Source organism: Macrobrachium nipponense, chromosome 26 (genome assembly GCF_015104395.2).
Source record: "Macrobrachium nipponense isolate FS-2020 chromosome 26, ASM1510439v2, whole genome shotgun sequence".
Lineage (NCBI taxonomy): Eukaryota > Metazoa > Arthropoda > Malacostraca > Decapoda > Palaemonidae > Macrobrachium > Macrobrachium nipponense.
The window spans coordinates 75,275,392-75,299,082 of record NC_087215.1 but is presented as its reverse complement, the minus strand read 5'-3'; the positions used below and the strand labels follow the sequence as shown (position 1 = coordinate 75,299,082).

The following is a 23,691-nucleotide window of genomic DNA, read 5'->3' as shown; positions in this document are numbered from 1 at the left end:
CTCTCTCTCTCTCTCTCTCTCTCTCTCTCTCTCTCTCCGGCAGCTGAGCGAATCGCGGCCCAGGAAGGAACGTGTCGTCTCTGCACAAGAGGTCAAATCTCACTGTTGGACAAACAGGAAGATCCGATGACGACACCAGCCTCAAGATCCCGAGGAAGAACATCAAAGGCTGATCGGTCGGAAAACAAAAGAACAACGTCAACTGTTTTGCAATCCAAGGCTTGTCACGCTGGTTTGTTTACATCTCGCGTCCAAGAATTGCTGCGCTTCTATTTCCAATATATTTCAAGAAATTGTAACAACTGTGAAAGAGCGCAATGCTAGTTGAATTATATAGAATAAAATCATATATAGAATTTAGGTCAAAAGCCAAGCGCTGGGTCCTAGGAGGTTATTCAGTGCTGAAACGTTAACTGACAGTAAACAAGTCTGAGAGACGGAACAGGAGGAAAATGTGAATCAAGAGAGGGTGGGAAGTGAGATGGAAGAAAGGTAATATGAACGGAGGTGCAGTTAACGGAATGAAAGGAGCTCCCTTTAGTAATGCACTGAAAGCACTTACCCCAGTTGAATAATATATGATAAAGGGTTTCTTGATAAGACAGACAAGTTACAGAGAACATCTTTCTTAGAACTTAGGTCACAAAGGAAACACAAACACGGATACTTAAGTGACAAGACAAGTATATATATATATATACTATATATATATATATATATATATATATATATATATATATATATATTCTGAAGAGGTTTGGACTTGTGGAAAGAATGAGCAAGTCGTCGGTTTGATTAAATTACGTAGAATCCGAAATATTTGGGTTGAGTTGAGTCGAGTTGAATACAGAATTTAGGCCAAAGGCCAAGCACTGGGACCTATGAGGTCATTCAGCGCTGAAATGGAAACTGGCAGTAAAATGTCTGAGACATTAACAGGAGGAAAACTTCGCAGTTGCACTATGTATCAAGTCTCAGGAGAGGGTTGAGGAAAGTAAAGATGGAAGAAAGAGAACATGAAAGGAGTTACAGTAAAAGGAACGAAAGGGGTTACAGCTAGGGGCCGAAGGCACGATGCAAAAAACCATAAGAAATGCCTACAGTGCACCACATGAGATCCACTGATGGCACTACTCCCCTTCGGCGTCGAAATATTTGGGAGGAAGGAGATGAGGAAACAAGATGGAAGCCTTGGCTAGATGAGGTGTAAGAGATAATGGAATTGTATGTTATAATAATCTATGCAGCGCTCATGAGTTGAGTGGCGCAATATATATGGAGAGAGCGTGGTCGCTGATGATGGGCCCCTCTCGAGGATAGGAGTAGGCTGATGTTGTGGAAGTCTAACGCACCAGATATTCATCCTTGTTTCATTATTCAGCAATGTGACAATGGCTGTTGCTCAGCTGTTGAGAAGCGAAAGGCTAACGCTTCTATGCCCATCCAAGGGGACACAATAGGTATTATAATCTAAGCATGAAAAATAAATAAATAAAACTGTGGTGGGTCGCAGACGGTATACGGGCAAGCAATCGCATCCCCGAAAGAGGCGAAAACCCAGAGATTAACAACGCCATCTGGATCGAACCCCTTAAAAGGAGGCGGCATAAAGTAAATTAAGACTAAGCGGGTACTTTCTGCAAATTGAGAAATTAATTCATCAACGCACTTAAAACATGTTACGGAAATACTTTGGAAGGACAGTGAAACAAAACATCGCTAAACTCGTCCTAATTCTACGCCGTTAAATTCACAGGAAATCTAAGTAGCAAAACCCACGACAAAGAGAGAGAGAGAGAGAGAGAGAGAGAGAGTTCGAGAGAGAGAGAGAGAGAGAGAGAGAGAGAGAGAGAGAGAGAGGTGGGTAAGCTTCTGACCGATGGCGATGTTGGTCTTCCTGTTTGCTCACCAGAGGAGGGAGGTTCAGCTGCCGTGAGATCGAGGTCGTTCCTTCGTCTACTAAAAAGACTGTTTCCTTACACTTCCAGCAGGAAGGACTCACGCTAACATGTGCATGTTTACTCGCTGCCCTCTTGAACTGCGACGGTATATCCTTGTAGGCACAATGCAAGCATGTATATACATACATGCATACACACACATATGACATATTATATAAATAAATATACATATATCTTATGTAAACTATATATATTATATAAATATCTAATAAAAGGAGCCCATAAAAACGCTAAAATATAGAAGGTAATTACTATATATCTCAGAGACTGCCTTCTTGAACTGAGACGGTATCCTTGTAGGCACAATGCAAGCATGTATATACATACATGAATACACATCACATTTATTATATAAATAAATATACATATATCTTATGTAAAATATATACACAATATATATCTAATAAAAGGAGCCCATAAAATGCTAAAATAAAGACAGTAAGTACTATATATCTCAGAGACTGCTCTCTTTCTTTAGGTAGGTAATGAAGAGAGAGACAGCAGTCTCTGAAATATAATACTTACTTTCTATATTTTGGAGTTTTTATGGGCTCCTTTTATCAGATGGAATACTGTTGTAACAGAACATTTTTACCAGTCATATATATACAAATTTATATACATATCTATTTAAGTATGGGTACGCGTTTGTTGCATTACACTGATAATCAGTATTTACACATAGTCTACCGAGCTCCTTTCATTCACATAAGAACCAACCCCACTTCCGTTTCAAAACTGAATTAATCTTGTGGGCATAGACTTTATCCCAAACAAGAGAGCGCAAATACTACATACAATACCGTAAATCAAGACAGAAATGAACCCGTAGCTGACACTTGGCTTATTCCAATCTGAAATGCCACGCGCTGCTACCGTGACCAATAGCTGGCGATCATTGGCAATACTCGAGCATTTATCATGCTAATCGGTAACCGTCATTAATTCCAAATGGCACTTTGCATCGATAATACGTGCCTGGCATTGCACGATCCCGTAGAAGGCGAGGAAGGGCGGGGTGAGAGCCGTGAACTTTTTTTTTTTTCTTTCTTCTTTTTTTTTAAGGTGCACACATTGGCATTGGCAATTTATTTCCTCTATTTAACCCGAAGAAAATACGGACGAGGAAGTTAGGATACAAAGGATTCAAGGAGAATGAAGGAAGGGAGAGAAAGGTACGTAGATGAAGGAGACCGAAGCATCGAAGAGGAAGGAAGAAGGGAGAGAAAGGTACGTAGATGAAGGAGACCGAAGCATCGAAGAGGAAGGACCAAAAGAAGAGAGCGATGCGAGGAAGAAGGGAGAAAAGAGGAGAACGATGCGAGGAAGAAGGGAGAAAAGAAGAGATCGATGCGAGGAAGTAGGACCAAAAGAAGAGAACGAAGCGAGGAAGAAGGGAGAAAAGAGGAGAACGATGCGAGGAAGAAGGGAGAAAAGGGGAGAACGATGCGAGGAAGAAGGGAGAAAAGAAGAGATCGATGCGAGGAAGTAGGACCAAAAGAAGAGAACGATGCGAGGAAGTAGGACCAAAAGAAGAGAATGAAGCGAGGAAGAAGGAATAAAAAGAAGAGATCGATGCGAGGAATAAGGAACAAAAGAGGAGAACGAAGCGAGGAAGAAGGAATAAAAAGAAGAGATCGATGCGAGAAGGTTAAGGTACCGGAAAACCAAGAGGAACGAAGCGAGGAAGAAGGGAGAAAAGAAGAGATCGATGCGAGGAATAAGGAACAAAAGAGGAGAACGAAGCGAGGAAGAAGGAATAAAAAGAAGAGATCGATGCGAGGAAGTAGGACCAAAAGAAGAGAACGAAGCGAGGAAGAAGGGAGAAAAGAGGAAAACGATGCGAGGAAGAAGGAACAAAAGAATATAATAAGTCACTCCGGCGTCGTAGTATGGTTGGATAAGGAAAGGGGGTGATAATCCCTTAAGGGGTCAAACGAGGGGGAAGGGGTCATCGCTCCCTTTTATCATCTAACAGCAGTGGCCATGGGTCCGGATTTCCGGAAGCGAATCAGCGCATAACAATAAAAAAAAAACTTTTAAATTGTTCTATAAAGTATAGCATACCAGGCAACTGTGTATCACAAGTTACGGACAGAGAGAGAGAGAGAGAGAGAGAGAGAGAGAGAGAGAGAGAGAGAGAGAGAGAGAGAGAGAAGCATATCTGTATAACAAAGGAAATCTCATCTTATTCAGTGTGTGGCCTGCTAAACAGAAGTGTGGTTCTTGGTACAGTGGTCAGTCCACAACCAATGAAATCTGCCTGGCAGAAATCTACCTCTACAAACTGCAAGGCTTGGTTTGCCGTTTCGTGAAGATTGTAGCGTCTCTTTCTGTAAAGCTGGAAAAAGTTTTCGCTCCTTTTGCAAGTGTACAGTCCTTTGCCGCCATGTTAACGGAAGTCTAACGCATGCGCAGTAAGTTCCGAACCTTTATTTTTCTTATAACATGTACGGCAGCTACCGTACCAATAATACTATAGTAGATTCACATCACCCGTGCATCTGATGTCTAGGCCAGTCCCTTACGACGCTCCTGATTGGCTGTTGTTAACCCAAACACAGGGCTGGGAACTCACTCTCATAGGCAGGATGTATGTTCAACCTCTCCTAAGGGATACGTCTTTCAAAAGTATCCCCCAGGAGAGATGGAACATACATCCTGCCTATGTGAATTCTCTCAAGAGACTGAGGGTTTCCAGCCCTGTGATTGGCTTATCAACAGCCAATCAGGAGCGTCGTAAGGGACTGGCCTAGACATCAGATGCACGGGTGATGTGAATCTACTATAGCTGTAGGGGACACGGTAGGCTGCTGTACCAAGAGCCGCTTCGTTTTCCAACTGGATGAGCAACAACACCGGATGTTGCGGTGGGAGATAAATCACGTAGCGTGTGACGTCAGCTCATCTAAAAATCAGGTTAAAGTTATCATGTTTAGGTTGGGTAAGATAACACGTTGGGTTGCTGAGATCAGAAATTTTAATAAACTTTTATTTAATAAACTTATTGCCCCTAGCCCCGAAAATTAACATTTCAAATAGATATTGTATTTTTTTGTCTATATGTTGTATTATCTGTAGTCATGCCCTTAGCGTCTAAAATTTGCAATTAAAATAAATATTGTGTTTGTTGTCTAAATATATTTGCAGTCACGTCTTACGCATAAAAAATTAGTAGTAAAATAAATATATTTTTCGTCTTAATGTTGTATTATTTGTATAGTTATGCCCTCAGTATAGTTATCCCTCAGTGTCTAAAATTTGCATTTAAATAAACATTGTATTTTTGGTCTAAATGTTGTATTATTTGTAGTTATGCCCCGAGAGTCTAACATTTGCATTTAAATAAATATTGTATTTTTGGTCTAAATGTTGTATTATTTGTAGTTATACCCCGAGTGTCTAAAATTTGCATTTAAATAAATATTGTATTTTTGGTCTAAATGTTGTATTATTTGAAGTTATACCACGAGAGTCTAAAATTTGCATTTAAATAAATATTGTATTATTGGTCTAAATATCATATTATTTGTAGTTATGCCCTAAACATCGAAAATTTGCATTTAAAATAAGTATTATATTTTATGTCTTAAATAATGTATTTCTTGTGGAATTTTAACTGCTTTGTGGGTCTCAGTGTGAATCTAATATCGCTCTTAAATTCACGGGGAGACCATTCAAACAATTCAGTTAATGAAATATACTAAATTCAGTTAGAAAAACTGCGAATAATAATTTTTGTAAAATCATTTAAATTCCAAAAAAAATGGAATATTCGGACAAAATACAAGTCTCACCAAATTATATAAAAAAAGAATCTTAAACAAGAATTAAAAACTGCTTAAACTTCAAGAAGATAAAAACACAAGAAGCGAAAATTGACAGCTAACACAATCAGACGCAACGTTCCGTTACAGAAATCACGAAACGGCTCCAAATTCCTTATGTAAACATCAAGAAGATTTATTATCATTCGAATTAAAAAGCTCTTTACGGTATCGCTTGCATTTTCACCCTTACTTGCTGTCTGACTCACATATACTTTCTTTACTTGGATGACAGATGTTAAGAGTTTTTTTTTTTTTTTTTGGTTAACCCTCCCTTTCTTTTATTTATTTATTTATTTATTTATTTTTTGCCTGCCACAGTCACAAGCCTTTGAAGTGACGAAGGCAATGATATGAAGTTCCTAGAATTCCCTCAGATTACAGTATACGTTTACGTTTAAAGGAATTGAAGAAGGTTACACTGACGTCGCTATATTAGAATTCAGAATGATATAAGTGGAAGGCTTACAAGCTGAACGCGAACAAGAACATCTAAACGAGACAAAAGCTAAACGCCAGCAGACGACAAGGTCGCAGATCTTTCACCACACTGAGAAACGTTTGACAGCAAAGTTCTCGGTAAACCCAAGTTGGATGACGACACGCCCCCCTGAGTCACTGGCTGCCCATTAATTGACGAGATGAAACCAGACTGTACATGAAATCGAGTCAAAACGTTAAGAGCTCTCAGTCCCACGAAACACATCCCGTCACAATTCCACGAACGTTTCAAAACCACCTTGATAGTGAGATAGCTTTGTGGGAAAGAATGTATCAGCGGCCCAACCCCATCTGCCAACAACAGCTTGATAAGATTCATCACCAAGGGGAAAAAATGTCTCAGAAATGGGGGCAGTTACGCCCTGAGGGGGTGAAGAATACGAGACAGAATCGTCAAGCTTTGACCTCAAACCTGAGCACAACTTACACAAGTACTTTCTGTCCTAGATAGAGAAAGAAAGAAGCTGAGTGCCCGTGCCACCGGGAAGGGCTCTCGAGAGCTGAATCATTAAGCGAAGTATGCGTTCAAATACCATACATAGAGGACACCATCATTAAGGCAAGTAGACTGCAACGACTTGTGGCAAGGGGTCAAGAATTCATTGGAAGTTTAGCTATGACAGCTACGGGGAGACGTGGCAGATACAAAGGAAAAGGGTACGAGCTCGGGAGCCCATTCTGAACCGCGTGACGTCACAATAAGGCGACTATTTTGAATAGGCATTTCTGTTGTAAGTTAGCACGACATCTTTGGACTGAAACAATACGAAGGAGAAAAAATAAAAGAACCGCGTAAGCTCCTACAGATAGAGAATGGCGATGAAGGTTATAGTCGAAAAAGCCTAGTAGAAATATATTTTTATGTTGAAAATCGCATGCCTTACACACACCTAAAAAAATGGGGCGCAATATAATTCATTTAGGATCAGAGTTATAGAATTCAAAAATAATATTATAGAGGTGATCTAGTTTTCCAAAGAACTTTGGGAAAGTAAAAAGAGGAAGTAATGGGTGTACAGCAAATGGTAAAGTATATAATTCGTATAATAAGGAGAGAGAAAACAAATCACTGATAAATAGCGTGGGAAAAAAATAGGGGTAAATTTTACATATCCTCGAAACTGTGAAAAAAATTAATAAACGACCATTAACTAACCCAATAATACTTACTGCCTACTAGAAATTTCCAGGTGCCTGGTTAAGCAAGTTCGACAAATCAGGTTGTTGATGAAATGTGTGAATTAGCTGATTTGGAAGTTGTCCATAGAGGAAAAATTAAATTTATAAATATATATATACTAATATATATATATATATATAAATATATATAAATATATATATATAAATATATATATAAATATGTATAAATATATAAATATAATATATATATATATATATATATATATATATATATCGAATTTATCGAAACTATAAGAAGCTAAATTACTAGCTACCCATAAGATCATCATCATCTGACTCAGTGGGTATCGTCACGTGGACTGGCTGCCCGAGACACCCCCGGGAGACCATAGAAGGAGAGCCACTCCATACCCATATTCCCCCCCCCCCCCACCCCGCCAACACCTAAATCCGTATCTTTGCAATAAGAACACTACTAGGACCGGGAGAGTGATCCCCCCTCACCTCACAACCCCCCCCCAAATCGACACCCTCCCCTTGTTACCACGTTGGTTTCTCCACCGTGGCATTTGCAAGAGGCTGTTTGTTGTTTGGCCTTTTGCTATGCTCTCTCTCTCTCTCTCTCTCTCTCTCTCTCTCTCTCTCTCTCTCTCTCTCAGAGTATAAAGTTTATATGCATATGCTCTAGTTTATACGTAATAATATATATATATATATATATATGTATATATATACATATATATATATATATATATATATATATATATATATATATAGAGAGAGAGAGAGAGAGAGAGAGAGAGAGAGAGAGAGAATATATATATAATATATATGTTTTTGTTCAGCGCTTGGAGACAAGAGCAATGGTAAGAGAGAGAGAGAGAGAGAGAGAGAGAGAGAGAGAGAGAGAGAATAATTAGTAGGAATATAAGAGAAAGAGAGAGAATAATTAGCAGGATTCTAAAAAAGAGAGAGAATAATTGAGAGAGAGAGAGAGAGAGAGAGAGAGAGAGAGAGAGAGAGAGAGGCATACTAGACTGACCGTGCACGTCGCACCAAAGCCGCACATGAAATCACATGCTGCTGATGTGACGGAAGCTCACCTCATCTGAGGACGGGCTTTCGACATCACACAAATGAACTGCAAACTCCAACTGACTTCAAGGTACAGAGTCCACCCTTCCTCTAATTCCATTTGATGTATCACCATTTAAAAAAGAATCCTTCATCTAATTCCATTTGATGTATCACCATTTAAATAAAAATCCGAAGACTATATATATAAAAAAAAAGAAACAAGAAAATCTTGCATCATGAGAAGGTAGACTTAACAAAGATTCATGAGCAACATGGCTATGTTGGGCATCATGCGCGTGCGGCTCTGGTCGTTCAAGAGGATTATAAACGTTCGAAATGAATTCACATTCATGTATGTATTCTGTGTCTATATGCGAGCTTAATTTTACGCAAATCATTAATAATATTTGTCCGTCCACCGCTACCCATATTTATACAGACACAAGTATGTATGTATATATATGTATATATATGTGATATATATATATATTATATATATATATATATATATATATATATATGTACTGGTAATCTTCTTAGGCACGAAGATATGGTAATTTAGTTGTATTCCACATAGGAAAATGAAAATGGCATATAAACGCTCCAAGAGGAGGTCCATTGGAAGACAAAACTGTTGGGCATTTTCTGAGATATACCATTTTCATTTTTCTATGTGGAATACAACTGAATATATATATATTATATATATATATATATATATATACATAATATGTATATATGTATAAATATACATATTATATGTATAGTATATATAATATATACATTACATAACTATTATACATTACATATATAATTCAACATTATATATTTTTACAATTTACTTATTATCAATGTTATGTTCATCCTAAAACTGCTATATATATATATATATATATATATATACCTATATATATATATATATACATATATATATATATATATATATATATATATATAATTCCACATCATCCGCCAATTCATGAAATAAAACAGACTCCACCAAGTTTCGTCAGCAGCACGTCAACACGCCCCATGGAAAAACACAGAACGTCAATCCAACGCCTGTGAAAAAACCGAACCACTGCTTATCTCACCTCGATTTTGCACACACTTTCACTTCCTGGACAGTATGGCCCTTCTTCTCTTCCTAGAAAGGTTTCCACCCACAGCACTTTCGTACTTTCCTTTTCTTTCCTATCAAGACTTCCTAACTATACACATTTTTTGCCGACTTCCATTGTCCAATATATCCAACCTGTCACCAACATCAGGATACATCGTTTCGTCCGTTTCCTAGGCAACCCTTTCGCTAAAAAACCATATTCACTTGTTGATAACCCTAACAGCAAATATCAGATACTCTTCATTCGATCCACAACCATCCACAGTTCTGTTGACTATCACGCAGACTATAGTAGATTCACATCAGCCGTGCATTTGATGTCTAGGCCAGTCCCTTGTGACGCTCCTGATTGGCTGTTGATGAGCCAATCACAGGGTTGGAAACTCTCAGTCTCTCTCGAGATTTCACATGGGTAGGGTGTATCTTCCACATCTTCTGAGGGATACTTTTGAAAGACTTATCCCTCAGGAAAGGTGAAGCATAGATCCTACCAATGTGAACTCTCTCTCTCGAGAGAGTTTTCAACCCTGTGATTGGCTTATCAACAGCCAATCAGGAGCGTCGTAAGGGACTGGCCTAGACATCAAACGCATGGTTGATGTAAATCTACTACAGTCCACAAACCTCACACTTTGTCCTACCCACGCTCTGTGTCTGCTCGTGAATGTCCCTGTATTAATTATACATTTACACAGCAGAGAGGGGTATAGACAGGGTTTCAGAGAGACACATACACAGAGGTATAAACAGATACATTAAGTAGGAGTGAGGTATAAACAGATACATTAAGTAGGAGTGGTGGGTAGATTCCAACGTCCACGAGCACTTCTAGATTCAAAATGCTTCGAAATGATTTCAAACTATGCCATTCTGTCCGTAGCCAGTACAAACCGCTTTTCTTTACCGTCCGTCACCAAAAAACCATCTACGGTTTAGGGATACAGAACGGAATATAGAATTTAGGCCAAAGGCCAACTACTGTGACCTATGAGGTCACTCGGCGCAGGAAAGGAAATTAAGAGCAAGCAGGTTTGAAAGGTGAATTTGGAGGAAATTCTCGAAGCAGTTGCACTTTGAAATAATTGTTAGGAGAGGGCGGATAGCAAGATGAAAGAAACAAATATGAAAGGAGGTACAGTAAAAGGAATGAAAGGGGGTTACAGCTAAGGGCCGATGGGACGCTGCAAAGAACATTGAGTAATGCCTACAGTGCAGCACATGAGGTGCGCTGATGGCACTACGCTCAACTGTTTGAAATATTAAAGAAAACACAGTTTCCTTGCCACTTTTTCCCCTTCTCCTCAGTTCGAAGAATTTCCTAACTAAATTACGAAATAGATCACAGCATTAAAAACTCGAACATGATCTCTTTCCCTCATAAAATATTCAAGCAATTTCCTACTTGGACGATTACTGACAATCGCTCACAATTCCGAGATCCGCAGCTGATGCTGACGTCACCATACGAACTAGACCACCGCCGGTGAACATCAAGGAAATAGCAATTATTAGAAAGTGTAACGTGGTCATAATTTAAATCGGAAAAACGTATATATTACAGTAAGACTGTGTAACTAGTTTTCAAGGAATTTGTGAAACCGCTAATTCATTTAGGGACATCCGATCCCGGGAGGAGCTATAGTAGATTCACATCAGCCGTGCATTTGAGGACTGGCCTAGACGTCAAATGCACGACTGATGTGAATCGACTATAATACTAAACATACTAAACGCGGCGAAACAGTGTGGATGAATCTGTTTCGCCGTGATTAGTACTATGCCCTGGGGGATCAAATGTCCTTAAGTGAATGGTGGTTTCACGAATTCCCTGAAAGTTCCAGGGATTTCCGTGAAATCCCGGGTTTCACAATCTTACTGTAACATACAATGCCTGCCAGATGTACAAGTGGGATCGTCCGTGTACAAAACTAGTACTTCTATGGGCGCACCAGTCTAATTAAGTATTAAAGTTTGATATCTTTCATACAATCTAAGCCTCCCAATACTAGTTTTCAGAAATTATGACCTTTATGAGATCGCAGGCCTAAATTACTGTTGGCTCGCATCCCAGGGAAAGTTGACATACTCGAACAATCATTTAGACAGACGAGATCAAATTGTAGACCAATGTGATACAGAATTAACGACAAATTAGATACACAATTCAGGACAAGGTAAACGGAGATCATCAAGTTGATTTGACGGAGGAGGAATCATGACAAAAACTTGTCTGGAAAGTACACGAAAACATATATAAGTAAATACAAATATTCCGGTACATGTCGCACTAAAAGGGACACCAGTTATACGCTTACGTAGCTATACGGCGTCAACACAAACATATCGAAGTGGGAACAAGACTTACTTACGCAGATTAATATCTTAAAAATAGTATAGAAATGGGTAAACGCAAGAGGGACTGGGGAGACAAACTAGAGAACAGGTATGACCACTCCACAATATCTCCTTCCACGTCAAGCACAGTTGCATAACCACATGAAACCGGTTTGCCAGGACGAATGCGCGAAGCCAGTTTTGCGTTGCGTGTATGTATGTATATGTGTACATTTCTTCTTCTTCCGAAAATCGATCAAGAGTTGATTATTTTTATATATAGCCAGACGCGTGATAAAAAAAATGACATTTAGAACTCTAAATCTCCCAACACTTGTAGACCTACTCGTGCTCTTTCAAACCTCATTTCTCATACATCTGCAGTGGAGAGCAGGAACTCGCGCTGGCATAAGTCTAGCTTCACCTATCAACAACGAACTCACCAATCACGTAAATTCAAGTTCTTCGAAAGATATTTTATTCTTCAAATCTCACTCTCTTTTTCGATCGTGTGTCTGGCCAGTCATCTCTTCTAGAGATTCTCGGAAATAGAAGAAGAAGAAGAAGAAAGTAAAAGTTGCTTTTCTATCGAAAGATATTATGTCTCCGGTGCCTTTCAAGAATTAATGATTATGAGAAATTCAAGCAAACGCTCTACTGAATCACAACTAAAAACGGTCGAGGAGGAAATAGCTGTTAAAATGCAAGGCACGATACTCAAGACATAAATGAGCAAACATACGAGTTGATCCGTGTATTTAATAATCCAAACCTCTTTCAAACGTATTAAACTGTAATCAATTCCAAACTGAATCGATGACTGGGAAGACAAGAAACTATTTAAAATCAAACGCAACAATAATAATAATAATAATAATAGTTCAAAGATTAATATAAAATTGGCAACCAGCCATGTACCTCCACGAATGGTCGATGAACTGAAATATAATGAGAGAGAGAGAGAGAGAGAGAGAGAGAGAGAGAGAGACATCCACAGCCTGTACTATTCTGCCAACTCATTCTCCCTAAGGTCATTACACTACTCCTCTATAGAAGCCTGACCTAAAGAAGTCGTTATAACAGAGATAAAAAAAAAACAAATAGCTCAATCTAGCAAAGGAATCAATTCATATTCTCCAGGAGAATGAGTATACCAATTTAAACAAATACAATCTTTTAAAAATATTAAATAAAGAAACCAAAACTATATTAGATTCACATCAACCGAGAGGTGGAACATAGGTCCTACCTATGTGAACTCTCGAGAGAGACTGAGTTTTCAGCCCTGTGACTGGCTTATCAACAGCCAATCAGGAGCGTCGTAAGGGACTGGCTTAGACATCAAATGCACGGCTGATGTGAATCTACTATAGTACCATAGCCAGTATTCCCTGGTAAGTCTCTCGTGGACGAAGTAACCAAATCGTGACGTATAATAGTTTAATTTAAGACCGGGAGGGATAACTGTTGGCACTTCTAAACGCGAGCCTGGATGTTCTGTCACTCATGAACTTGTGCCCAAGCACTTTTGAATTTATGCCCGGATATGTTGCGAATTCGAATGTATGCCTGGATATGAGGGCATTTCTGAATGTATGTCTGAAAATGATGACACTTCTGAATTTATGCTTGAATAAGTTGGCACTTCTGAACGTATGCTTGGATATGTTGGCCCTTCTGAATGTATGCTTGGATATGTTGGCGCTTTGAATGCATGTCTAGATATGTTGGCGCTTCTGAATGTATACCTGCATAGACTGGCACCAATGAATGTATGCCTGAATATGTTGGCACTTTTGATTGGTAATCGGAATCATAGGCTAAGATATTCAATCACTTCTAAATGTGTGCCTGGCTTCGCCAGTACGCCAGACGTATGCGTGAGTGTGCTAGCACTTCCAAACGTGTGTCTAGGGGCACTGGCACTTCTGAATGTGTGCCTGGAAGTGGCACTTTACGAACTGGCCCATCCAAAGGTTTCGCGCACCTGGATGCAACGACAATTCTGGACTTGTGCTCCTACGTCGGCACTTGCTACTAAGCACTTTTTATTCTGCCATTTACCAACGTGTCTGAGAACCCTGGCACTTCTGGATGCGTCTGGATTTTCTGACACTTCCAGACTATTGTCTAGTCACGTCGGCACTTCCAGACGACTGCCCCGATGAACTGGTACTTTCTTAAGGTGGGCCTGGAAGCTGTCGCACTTTAGAAATCCTGTCTGGAGGTATTGGCAATTCTGGACATTCACATGGCAGACAAAAGAGCAGCGGGCACGACTGCCCTGCGCAAGACCAGAGATATGTGTTGACAAGTGGCACCAGTAAGTTATTAGGAAATGAGAGAGAGAGAGAGAGAGAGAGAGAGAGAGAGAGAGAGAGAGAGAGAGAGAGAATGCCTCAGGTCGAAAGTCATTGGTAGATAAATTAAAAGGAACTGCACCTCGAGCCTGTAACATGAACAATTCATTCGACTCTGGGAAACATAAAACGTGCAGAGATTGAAGGGGAAGGCATACACACATACATTCAAGCATTTCAAAAGCATTGTCTAAAAGAATATCCGTATAACAGCCTTGAGAAATAAACAGAAAACCGAGGGGAAAGAGGAAACACGAATACACGTTGCATGGAACCAAAGGTTATTCAGCAACGGTACCAACGGCTCTACGTGACTTCCGAACCACGTCGAGAGTGAACTTCTATCACCAGAAATACACATCTCTCATACCTCAATGGAATGTCCGAGAATCAAACTCGCGGCCACCCAGGTGGCAGGCCAAGACCAAGACCATACCGATCACGCCATTGAGGCACTCAACATTAAATTAGTAGTTTGATATAATTACACACATATAGGTATATATATATATATATATATATATATATATACTATATGTTATTATACTATATATATATATATTACATATATGGTAATAATGTACATGTGTATGTATGAGAGAGGAGAGAGAGAGAGAGAGAGAGGGGAGAGAACGAGAGAGAGAGAGAGGGAGAGAGAGAAGAGAGAGAGAGAGAGAGAGAGTTGTCAGCCCACAAGCTCCGTATATATATTACATTCATCACCTTACAAACACATTTCCCAAGTCTCTAAATTTTCCTCCAAAACACCCAAGTCACCTACATCAAGTTTAATGAGAGACCAAACCTAAAAAGAAAAAATTAAAATAAAATAAAATAAATAAAATAATTTCAAAGAACCATATGTAACATCAGTGCCACACGCCTCCCCCCCCCCCCCCCCCCCCCCCCCCCCCCCCCCCCACCCCCATCCCGCCCGCTCTGAGAGCAGAGGGGATAAAGAACCCCTGGCCGAGACGCCATGATACTTGGCATCATCTCCCCCTTCGGAGTTCCAAAGAAAGAGAGAGAGAGAGAGAGAGAGAGAGAGAGAGAGAGAGAGAGAGAGAGAGAGAAAATGAAATGAGTTACAAGGAGTTAAAAGGATTAGGATGTCTCAAATGTTAGTCCATCCTAAGAGGAGACATCGTGTGCTCACTTATCTGTAAGAGCAGGTTTTATTGTATATTCACAGTGTCCTAATGATTTTGCAGAGAGAAGAGAGAGAGAGGGACGAGACTGAGAGAGAGAGAGAGACGATGGAGAGATGACGAGAGAGAGAGAGAGAGAGAGAGAGAGAGAGAGAGAGAGAGAGACATTAAACCACGCGGCTTCTGTTAATGGAAAATACGGAAGACCCTCGGCTCCTTAGCAACACAGCACGAGAGAAGCCCTGGCAATTAGGGTATATAGAATAAAGGCTTATTCTACACACCTTGCTGACAACGAAGAGACAGTGGCTCATTATAAATCGATTCATAAGGTAATCCAAGTTTAGCACTTTCTTGCACATAAAGGAAAACGATGTAAAATTTAATGCAATGTTTTCGCAGGCATAATTTTTCAGTCGTTTGTAAGGACAGTCATGTCGTAATATTTAAGGTTTTCTTCCGTAACCATGATGGAGCTGTATAAGACGGGTCCATTTCTCGTGGTTTTCTTGGAGTTTGAAATAAAAGGCTCTCTGGGGTAGGTATGTGCATGCGCTAATGGGCCTATGTTCGTAACATACCCCAGGATAGTGGCTGTTGAATGGTATATCAGTGTACGTTATGCTGCTACAGTGTACATCGAACGAACGATATATATATATATATATAGGATATAGTTATATATATATATATATATATATATAAAATATATATATATATATATATATATATCTATATATATATATTTATATATATCTATATATATCTGATATATATTATATAAGACCCATATATATATATATATAGATATATATATAGTTCATATATATAGATATATGATATATTATATATATATTATATATATATATATATATATATTATATTATATGATATATATATATATATATATAATATATATATATATATATATATAGCTTTCCTGATTTACCTTGCGTATATAACATTCCCAACGTAGCACTTTTGAATGATTAAACCCAACGTATTGTTTGTTTGTATGGTGTTTTTACGTTGCATAGAACCAGTGGTTATTCAGCAACGGGACCAACGGCTTGACGTGACTTCCGAACCACGTCGAGAGTGAACTTCTATCGCCAGAAATACGCATCTCTCACATCTCAATGAAATCCCCCAGAATCGAACTCGCGACCACGCCACTTATGAATTATCAAAATCACTAAGAACGTTTTCCTCTGGCGGGTCAAAGAGAGGGAAGCAGCTACAATATTTAAGAGCTAAATTCACATAAACAATAAAAAAACAAATGATTTGAAACGACCTTACTTCACAAGGACGAGAGAACGCTTTCTATTTTTATTTATTTATTTTTCTGGTTCACCGACAAAGGTACCTCAGGATACCTTCACTTCGGGGGACCTTTTTAAGGTCTCAAAGTATAAGTCTATATTTGGGCAGGACATAATAATGAGAATGTCAGATAATAGATGAAAGAATAACAGAATGGGTCCTTAGAGATTGCAAACGAAACAGAGCAAGAGAAGAGAAGAAGATGGATTGACGAGCTAAGAAAATTTGCGGGAATAGAATGGCACAGAAAGACCATAAACAGAAGGGAGTGGAAGGACATATCTAAGGCCTTTGTCCTGCAGTGGACTAGCAATGGCTGATGATGATGATGATATATATATATTATATATATATAGGTAATGCCACGGAGGAAAATGAAAAGACGAGAACTCCGTGGCATTACCTTTATTTCTACACAGCATCACGTTTTATATATTTCGTGATAAAGTTATTCACATATATACATACACACATACTTATATGTATGCAGTATAATACAACATTATATATACTATACATTAAATATAATATAGATAAATTATATACATTACATATAATATATTATATAGTCAACTGCTTCTTAGTCCTTTCCTTTAAAGAACTACGTCAACATCGAGGCAGGAGATATGTCGTCAGTCCTTCTAATGAAACTTGTATCAGCTGCTCTTGTTCACAATGATACCGCTTAAATGGAAAAATAAATCAAGAGCCATTCAATGATTTTTGCTACTAATCTACATTGTTAAAACTGTTCTTATATAAGAAAAAATCAATTATCATAAAAAATACAAAACCCTCACTTGCTCATTTTTCTGTCATTTAACCTCGCCATAATCACAAAATGTAAAGAAACCTAATTTAATTTAAACAGAACAGTTCGAGACTTTTCCCGGTTTTTTAATGAATCCCTGTTACAAAGATTATTATTCATCTTAACTCTCTTCTGAGGGATACTTTTGAAAAACGTATCCCTCAGGAGAGGCGGAACATAGATCCTACCCATGTGAACTCTCGAGCAAGAGAGTTTCCAGCCCTGTGATTGGGTTATCAACACCCAATCAGGAGCGTCGTCATGGACGGGCCTAGACATGTAATGCACGGTTGATGTGAACCTACTATAGTACACCATGCTGGACAAACTTGTGAGTACATACACAATACTTGCATCTATAGGACCTTGTAATGCAGCAATCAATTTATATAGTAGCAAGTATACGACTTCCTCGTGTGGAATTCAAGTCGAACAACTTACGATTTTGTGCAACGTTTAGGTCAAGCAAGGTCATAGGAGGTCAAGGTAATTTGGTCACATTCCTCTCCATTGGTCAATAAGATAGGAAATTACCCTCTTAAAAATAACCAATCTAGTCTATAAATCGTACATAACCAATCTATTTCTCATTTTCATTTTTTTTTTCATTCAAAGTTAAGACAATGCTTGTACTGAGCCCCATGTTACCGAAATAAAACAAGCGTGAAATCTTACCATACCACGTTCAATTGACCAGAATTATACTGATCAACGACTCTACCCTTGTCAGAAGTCGTCTTGGTCAATTTTTGAACGTTTTAACAAGCATGAAATCCAATAAATCGCAACGGAAATACATAAGTATTATATACTGAAGTTTAAACATGGCCTCCGTCGGGTATACTCACCACGCTCCTCTCCGACTTGATCCTCGGTGGTCCAGACGATTTTCCCTGCATGGCGCCGACTTTTTCCCCTTTGACCAGGAGCTGCTACTGAAGAAGTGGAAGAACAAGAAGAAGAAGAAGGAGAAGTAGCAGCAACGGCAGAGGCAGCAGCAGCGAGGGTCCTACAACTGGTGCTTACAGAGACGGGCTTGGAAAAGAGAGAAGAGGATGAGGGTTCGACTGGAGAAGAAGGTTGCCACCAACGCCGGCGCCCTGCAGAACCTCCTGACGGCCGAGGAGAAGAGTGGACGCGTTATCTTCGAAGGGTTTCAGAATGAACCTCAACCCTCCAAAGGGTTTAGTTAAAGACACTCATCTGTAACGTATATTTTTTTATGGGGGGTGGTATTTTAAGGTCAGCAAGAGGAAATGGAGTTCCAGTCACACAATCTGTCTTTTTTCGTCAGGGCGAGTTGGGAATGGTTTCGCCGCTCATCAAACCGTTATTATAATCTTTAGCAATCTGTTATTTTTCAGTTCAATTCCGACTCCGTCTTGATACCACGAGGACTATGACAGGCCAGTTTATCCGTTGCGGTGCAAATAGCTCACAACGGCCAGAAACTGACCGGTTTCGGTGTAGGTGTACTCGGACGGGGTACACACCACGACGGGGGGATGCCAATAACTAGATTTCCTTTCTTGCTTTGTTTATTTAGACTTTTCTTCGAACCGTAGTATATATCACTGCGTCGTTTGAGGCCCACTTTTCACGAGTCAATCAGGTCGAGAACTGCGACGTTCTTTTTTTTTCCTACTTTTTCTCAAGGGCGCTGTGACGTCACGTGGTTACAACCGCCTCGTTTTCTACGAAGCTTTTCACAGTCACGAATATCACACACATGAAATTCATAGAACTGTTGCTCGGCCGAAGCACCCTTCTCCTCTAATGTGTTACAAAATAATCTGAAAAGAAATACAAAGAAAATGTTATTCATTGAAATATAGAGTTGTTATGTATCACACAAATTCAATGCAGGATTATATATATATATATATATATATATATATATATATATATATATATATATATATATATATATATATATATAAAGTCACCCCAGCGCACTTTTTTTTTTTTTACATTCTCACTCATTTCCCCATTAAATTATGCACAAAAGTAGCCAGCGTTAGCGTGCGAATTATTACTTTTCCTTCATATACCAAAAAGACATCACCTGAATAAAAAAAAGACACCGCCTGAATGAGTATGTGCAACCACAAATTTGCCACCGATATTAGCTACTTTAAGATTCAAGCGCTCAGATGCTGAAGTGTAAAAAAAAAAAAAAAGTGGCGCGTATTTATGAAATATAAGCAGCAACTTATTTTGAAAACGTACGCGGGCCCGCCAGAGAGGGAATTATACCTGTGGAGGGCTGTACACAAAACCAAAGTGAAACAAAGTGAAAGGATAATGCGGTAAAGCCCTAGCAGTTGCACCAAGTCCTTAAGAGATTAGGGAGGTAGTCTCAAAAAAAAAAAAAATCTCTAAAAATAAAATGTGAGGTGCGATAACTTAAAGCTAACTGAAAGCTGACAGGAGATACCGTTCTATCTGAAGGTGAATACACTTTCTTGTTCATTTAATCGAAATAAAGCCTAGAAATGTATCCCATGTAATTATTGAGGCGTACACTTCCCTACGACCTTGGCCAAAGGGTGTAAAAAGCACCATTTTTGAAAGTTAATTGTATTTTTCCTAACTATACAAACCTGAGGTCCTTTACATAAGGAATTAGTTCCAGCTGACCCTGAAAGTAATTCCTTATGTAAAGGACCGATGGTTTGTATAACGTGTAGGACACAACCAATACAGTATTAACTAAAAAAGACAAAAGCTGTGACTTTTCTCTAGACAATAAATACACCAGAGAGCCAACCTTCCACCCTCATACATCAAACAATAAAGTGAGCTTCTTATAAGTTTCAAATAAACAGAAACTTCATTCAGGCCTCAGACAACCGAGTATTAAACAACTCTGCCGCAAGTTTAATGTAGAAGTACTTTCTGTTCAGTTTCCTTCCAATCCGTTACGCATGATTTTTCAAACATTCTGTTACATGAAACAAACTATGCAGTTAACTACTCATATGCCTAGTTCTTCTTCAATTTTCCTTCTAATCCGCACGCATGATTTTTCAAATATTCGGTTACATAGAAAAAAAGTATATAGTTAAATACTAAATGCCTAGTTCTTGTCCTATTCCCCTTCTGATCCGCAAGCATTTTTCAAACATTCTATAACATAAAAAACCTACACAATTAACTACTAATTGCCTATCTTGTTCAATTTTCTTCCCAACCGCGCATGATTTTTCAAACATTCTATAAAGAAAACTATGCAGTTAACAAATATGCCTAGTTCATCGCCAAACCCCCACTATACATAAAACCGTGTTGTCAGACCTGTGACACAGTCTTACACGAGAGACGCCCCATATAGAGTTTGAATGATTAAACACTAAAGAAATTCCTTGAAAGACTATGAGCAGTTGTGGTTTTTTGTTTGTTTGTATGGTGTTTTTACGTTGCATGGAACCAGTGGTTATTCAGCAACGGGACCAACGGCTTGACGTGACTTCAGAACCACGTCGAGATTCGTGAACTTCTATCACCAGAAATACACATCTCTCAAACCTCAATGGAATGCCCGATAATCGAACTTGCGGCCGCCGAGGTGGCAGGCCAACCCCATACCGATCACGACACTGAGGCGCTAGCAGTTGTGGTTAAATTCATACAAATGCTGTTGATCCTCAGCTGTGTTGTGTAGGGACGTAGCTGCCTACAGTGTATCTTTTGTGGCTCACTGAAGACCGTAGCGATTGTTCTTTGCATATTACTCGTTTGTGGCCCCTCAACTGCAAAGCTTTCGATTAAGTAAATGTTCCCTTTGGTGTTGTTATACTTAGTTGTTCGGTTCCTTCAAACCTCCCTTTATATCTTTGTTAAAAAAAAAACTCTAAACATTAAATCCGGAAGTCCAGTTCAACTATGAAATAATAATAATAATAATAATAATAATAATAGAAGTATTTTAAGTTATTCTTATGCCTGATAAAAGCCCACGCGCTAAATCCACAATATCAAAACACGTCATGCATGGCATTGAGGGTTCGCCAGCGGTTACCTAATGAAACGGTCAAAAACAAAAAAGGTGTTTTATTTACGCCCGTTACGTAACAATCGAATCAATGCCATTCACCAAACAAGACGCTGTCCAACACAAACAAGATCGCGGTCGAACTTTGAGATCTTCAAGGTCAAATCTTATTCCACGGGAGCAAGGTTGTATAAAAACATTTGACATCGAACGAGGTGCGACGGTATTCTAAGTGCAGTGTTACAGAATGTCGTCCATTTCTCACTCGTCCACTCCGTTACAAAATAGGAAAGAAAGTTCACTTCAAGATGAAGAAACGTTGTCCATTTTTCCCAGAACTTTGAAGAGGCAGCGTTCGGATTCGTCAAAATTGTATCCTCTGGAGCGCAGCCACACAATAGCACCTTTAGAGAAAGCCGGCGGCTGCCTTGGGCCACAGGACGGACATCTCTACTTAAAAGCAAAATTACTGAACTTTGTAAACAACGACACACCCTGGCGGGGGCGCAGGGGTTCGGCCTAGCCCCGTCTGGGCACAGCTTCAAGACGACTTGGCATCAGAAGGAATCTTCGAAGTGTTGCTCATCTCATACAAAACAAAGGGGCCAAAACAAGAGCGAACAATCCTATCGGATAGAGAGAGAGAGAGAGAGAGAGAGAGAGAGAGAGAGAGAGAGAGAGAGAGAGTAGGAGGGAGATGGGAGAGGGGAGAGGGAGAGAGAGAGGGAAAGAGAGAGAGAGAGAGAGAGAGAGGGAGAGAGAGTGAGAGAGAGAGAGAGAGAGGGGGAGAGAGAGAGAGGGAGAGAGGGAGAGAGAGAGAGAGAGAGAGAGAGAGAGAGAGAGAGAGGGAGAGGGAGAGGGCATGAGGAGAGAGAGAGAGAGAGAGAGAGAAAGAGAGAGGAGAGAGAGAGAGGAGAGAGAGAGAGAGAGAGAGAGAGAGAGAGAGAGAGAGAGAGACGTAAGGCGTTCCTTGTGAACTCATCGCTAACCTTTATCCAAGGTCTACAGATTTTTTGTAGAGACCTTGCCATCATCTAATTACTACTACGTCAGGTTACTGCTACAACCCTGTCAACAAACCAGGTGAGCGAGGATCAACAAGCATTACCCTACACTGCCGCCACTTACGCGTCAATAACAAAGAGTCATTCAGATCATTGCTCAAACGCCTGACGAATAAATCCATAAATGATACAAGACTGTATCAAATGTTCACGACTGAAAGTCGATCACTTCTGACTCCTGTCACGTTAAACGAGGAACCGGCATTAAATAAACCCCAAGTTCAGACAATTGTATTCTAACAACGGAACAAAAACACCCGACCGCTCCCAGAGGTATATATTTGAACGACATTGAGAAGGACATGACTTGTTTACGCGAAGTACACCTTTCTCAGGTACAGAGTAACTTGGGGTCATTCAATTCCCTCTTCATCCAAAGCAGTCCTTTCCAATTCACGCTGTTACGACTTTTGAAGCAAATCCGACGTTCAGTTTCTAACTTGAAACAAAGAGAGAATTAAGTAATTTGTCGTTCTTCGTGTCAGAACTGGGAGCCCTATAATACTTCGTCTTACAACATGAAGTGACAGATGTAATAACTACCTCGTAGTGGGTAGCGCCGTCATTGCACTTCGTTTGGCGCACTGCAGGCACAAATTGACGTTCTTTGCAGCGTCCCTTCGGTCCCTAGCTGCAACCCCTTTCAAATTTATTTTTTTACTGTACCGCCGTTCGTATTCCCTTCCGACTGACTCCCCAATCTCTCCTAATGATTCATAGTGCAACTGCTTTGAGGTTTTCTTCCTTTTACACCTTTCAAAACTTGTTACTTCCAATTTCCGTTTCAGCGTTGAATGACCTCACAGGGCGCAGCACTTGTCCCTTGGCCTAAAATCTGTGCGTCTCCATAATACTCATAAGAAATTAGAAAACACTGTTAAAATTATATATCAGAACTACAACATTCCTCTGGTACTGGCAGCTTTTCATGAGAAAGGGTCACACGCATATTCATGTATATATCTGCAGCAGATATATACGTGACCAGTAAAACAGGGTAAGTGGGATAATTACAGTGAATCTAA

General features: G+C 39.4%; 1 protein-coding gene across 1 annotated transcript in view; it reads right to left on the bottom strand.

The window, feature by feature from the left end:
- Window positions 1-23,691, bottom strand: part of LOC135200449 (monocarboxylate transporter 3-like) — a 153,285-nt gene that overhangs the window by 118,110 nt on the left and 11,484 nt on the right. The window contains 1 exon segment of the mRNA XM_064229097.1: window positions 18,457-19,401. Coding sequence (XP_064085167.1) covers window positions 18,457-18,507 — 51 coding nt within the window. The 5' untranslated portion in view covers window positions 18,508-19,401.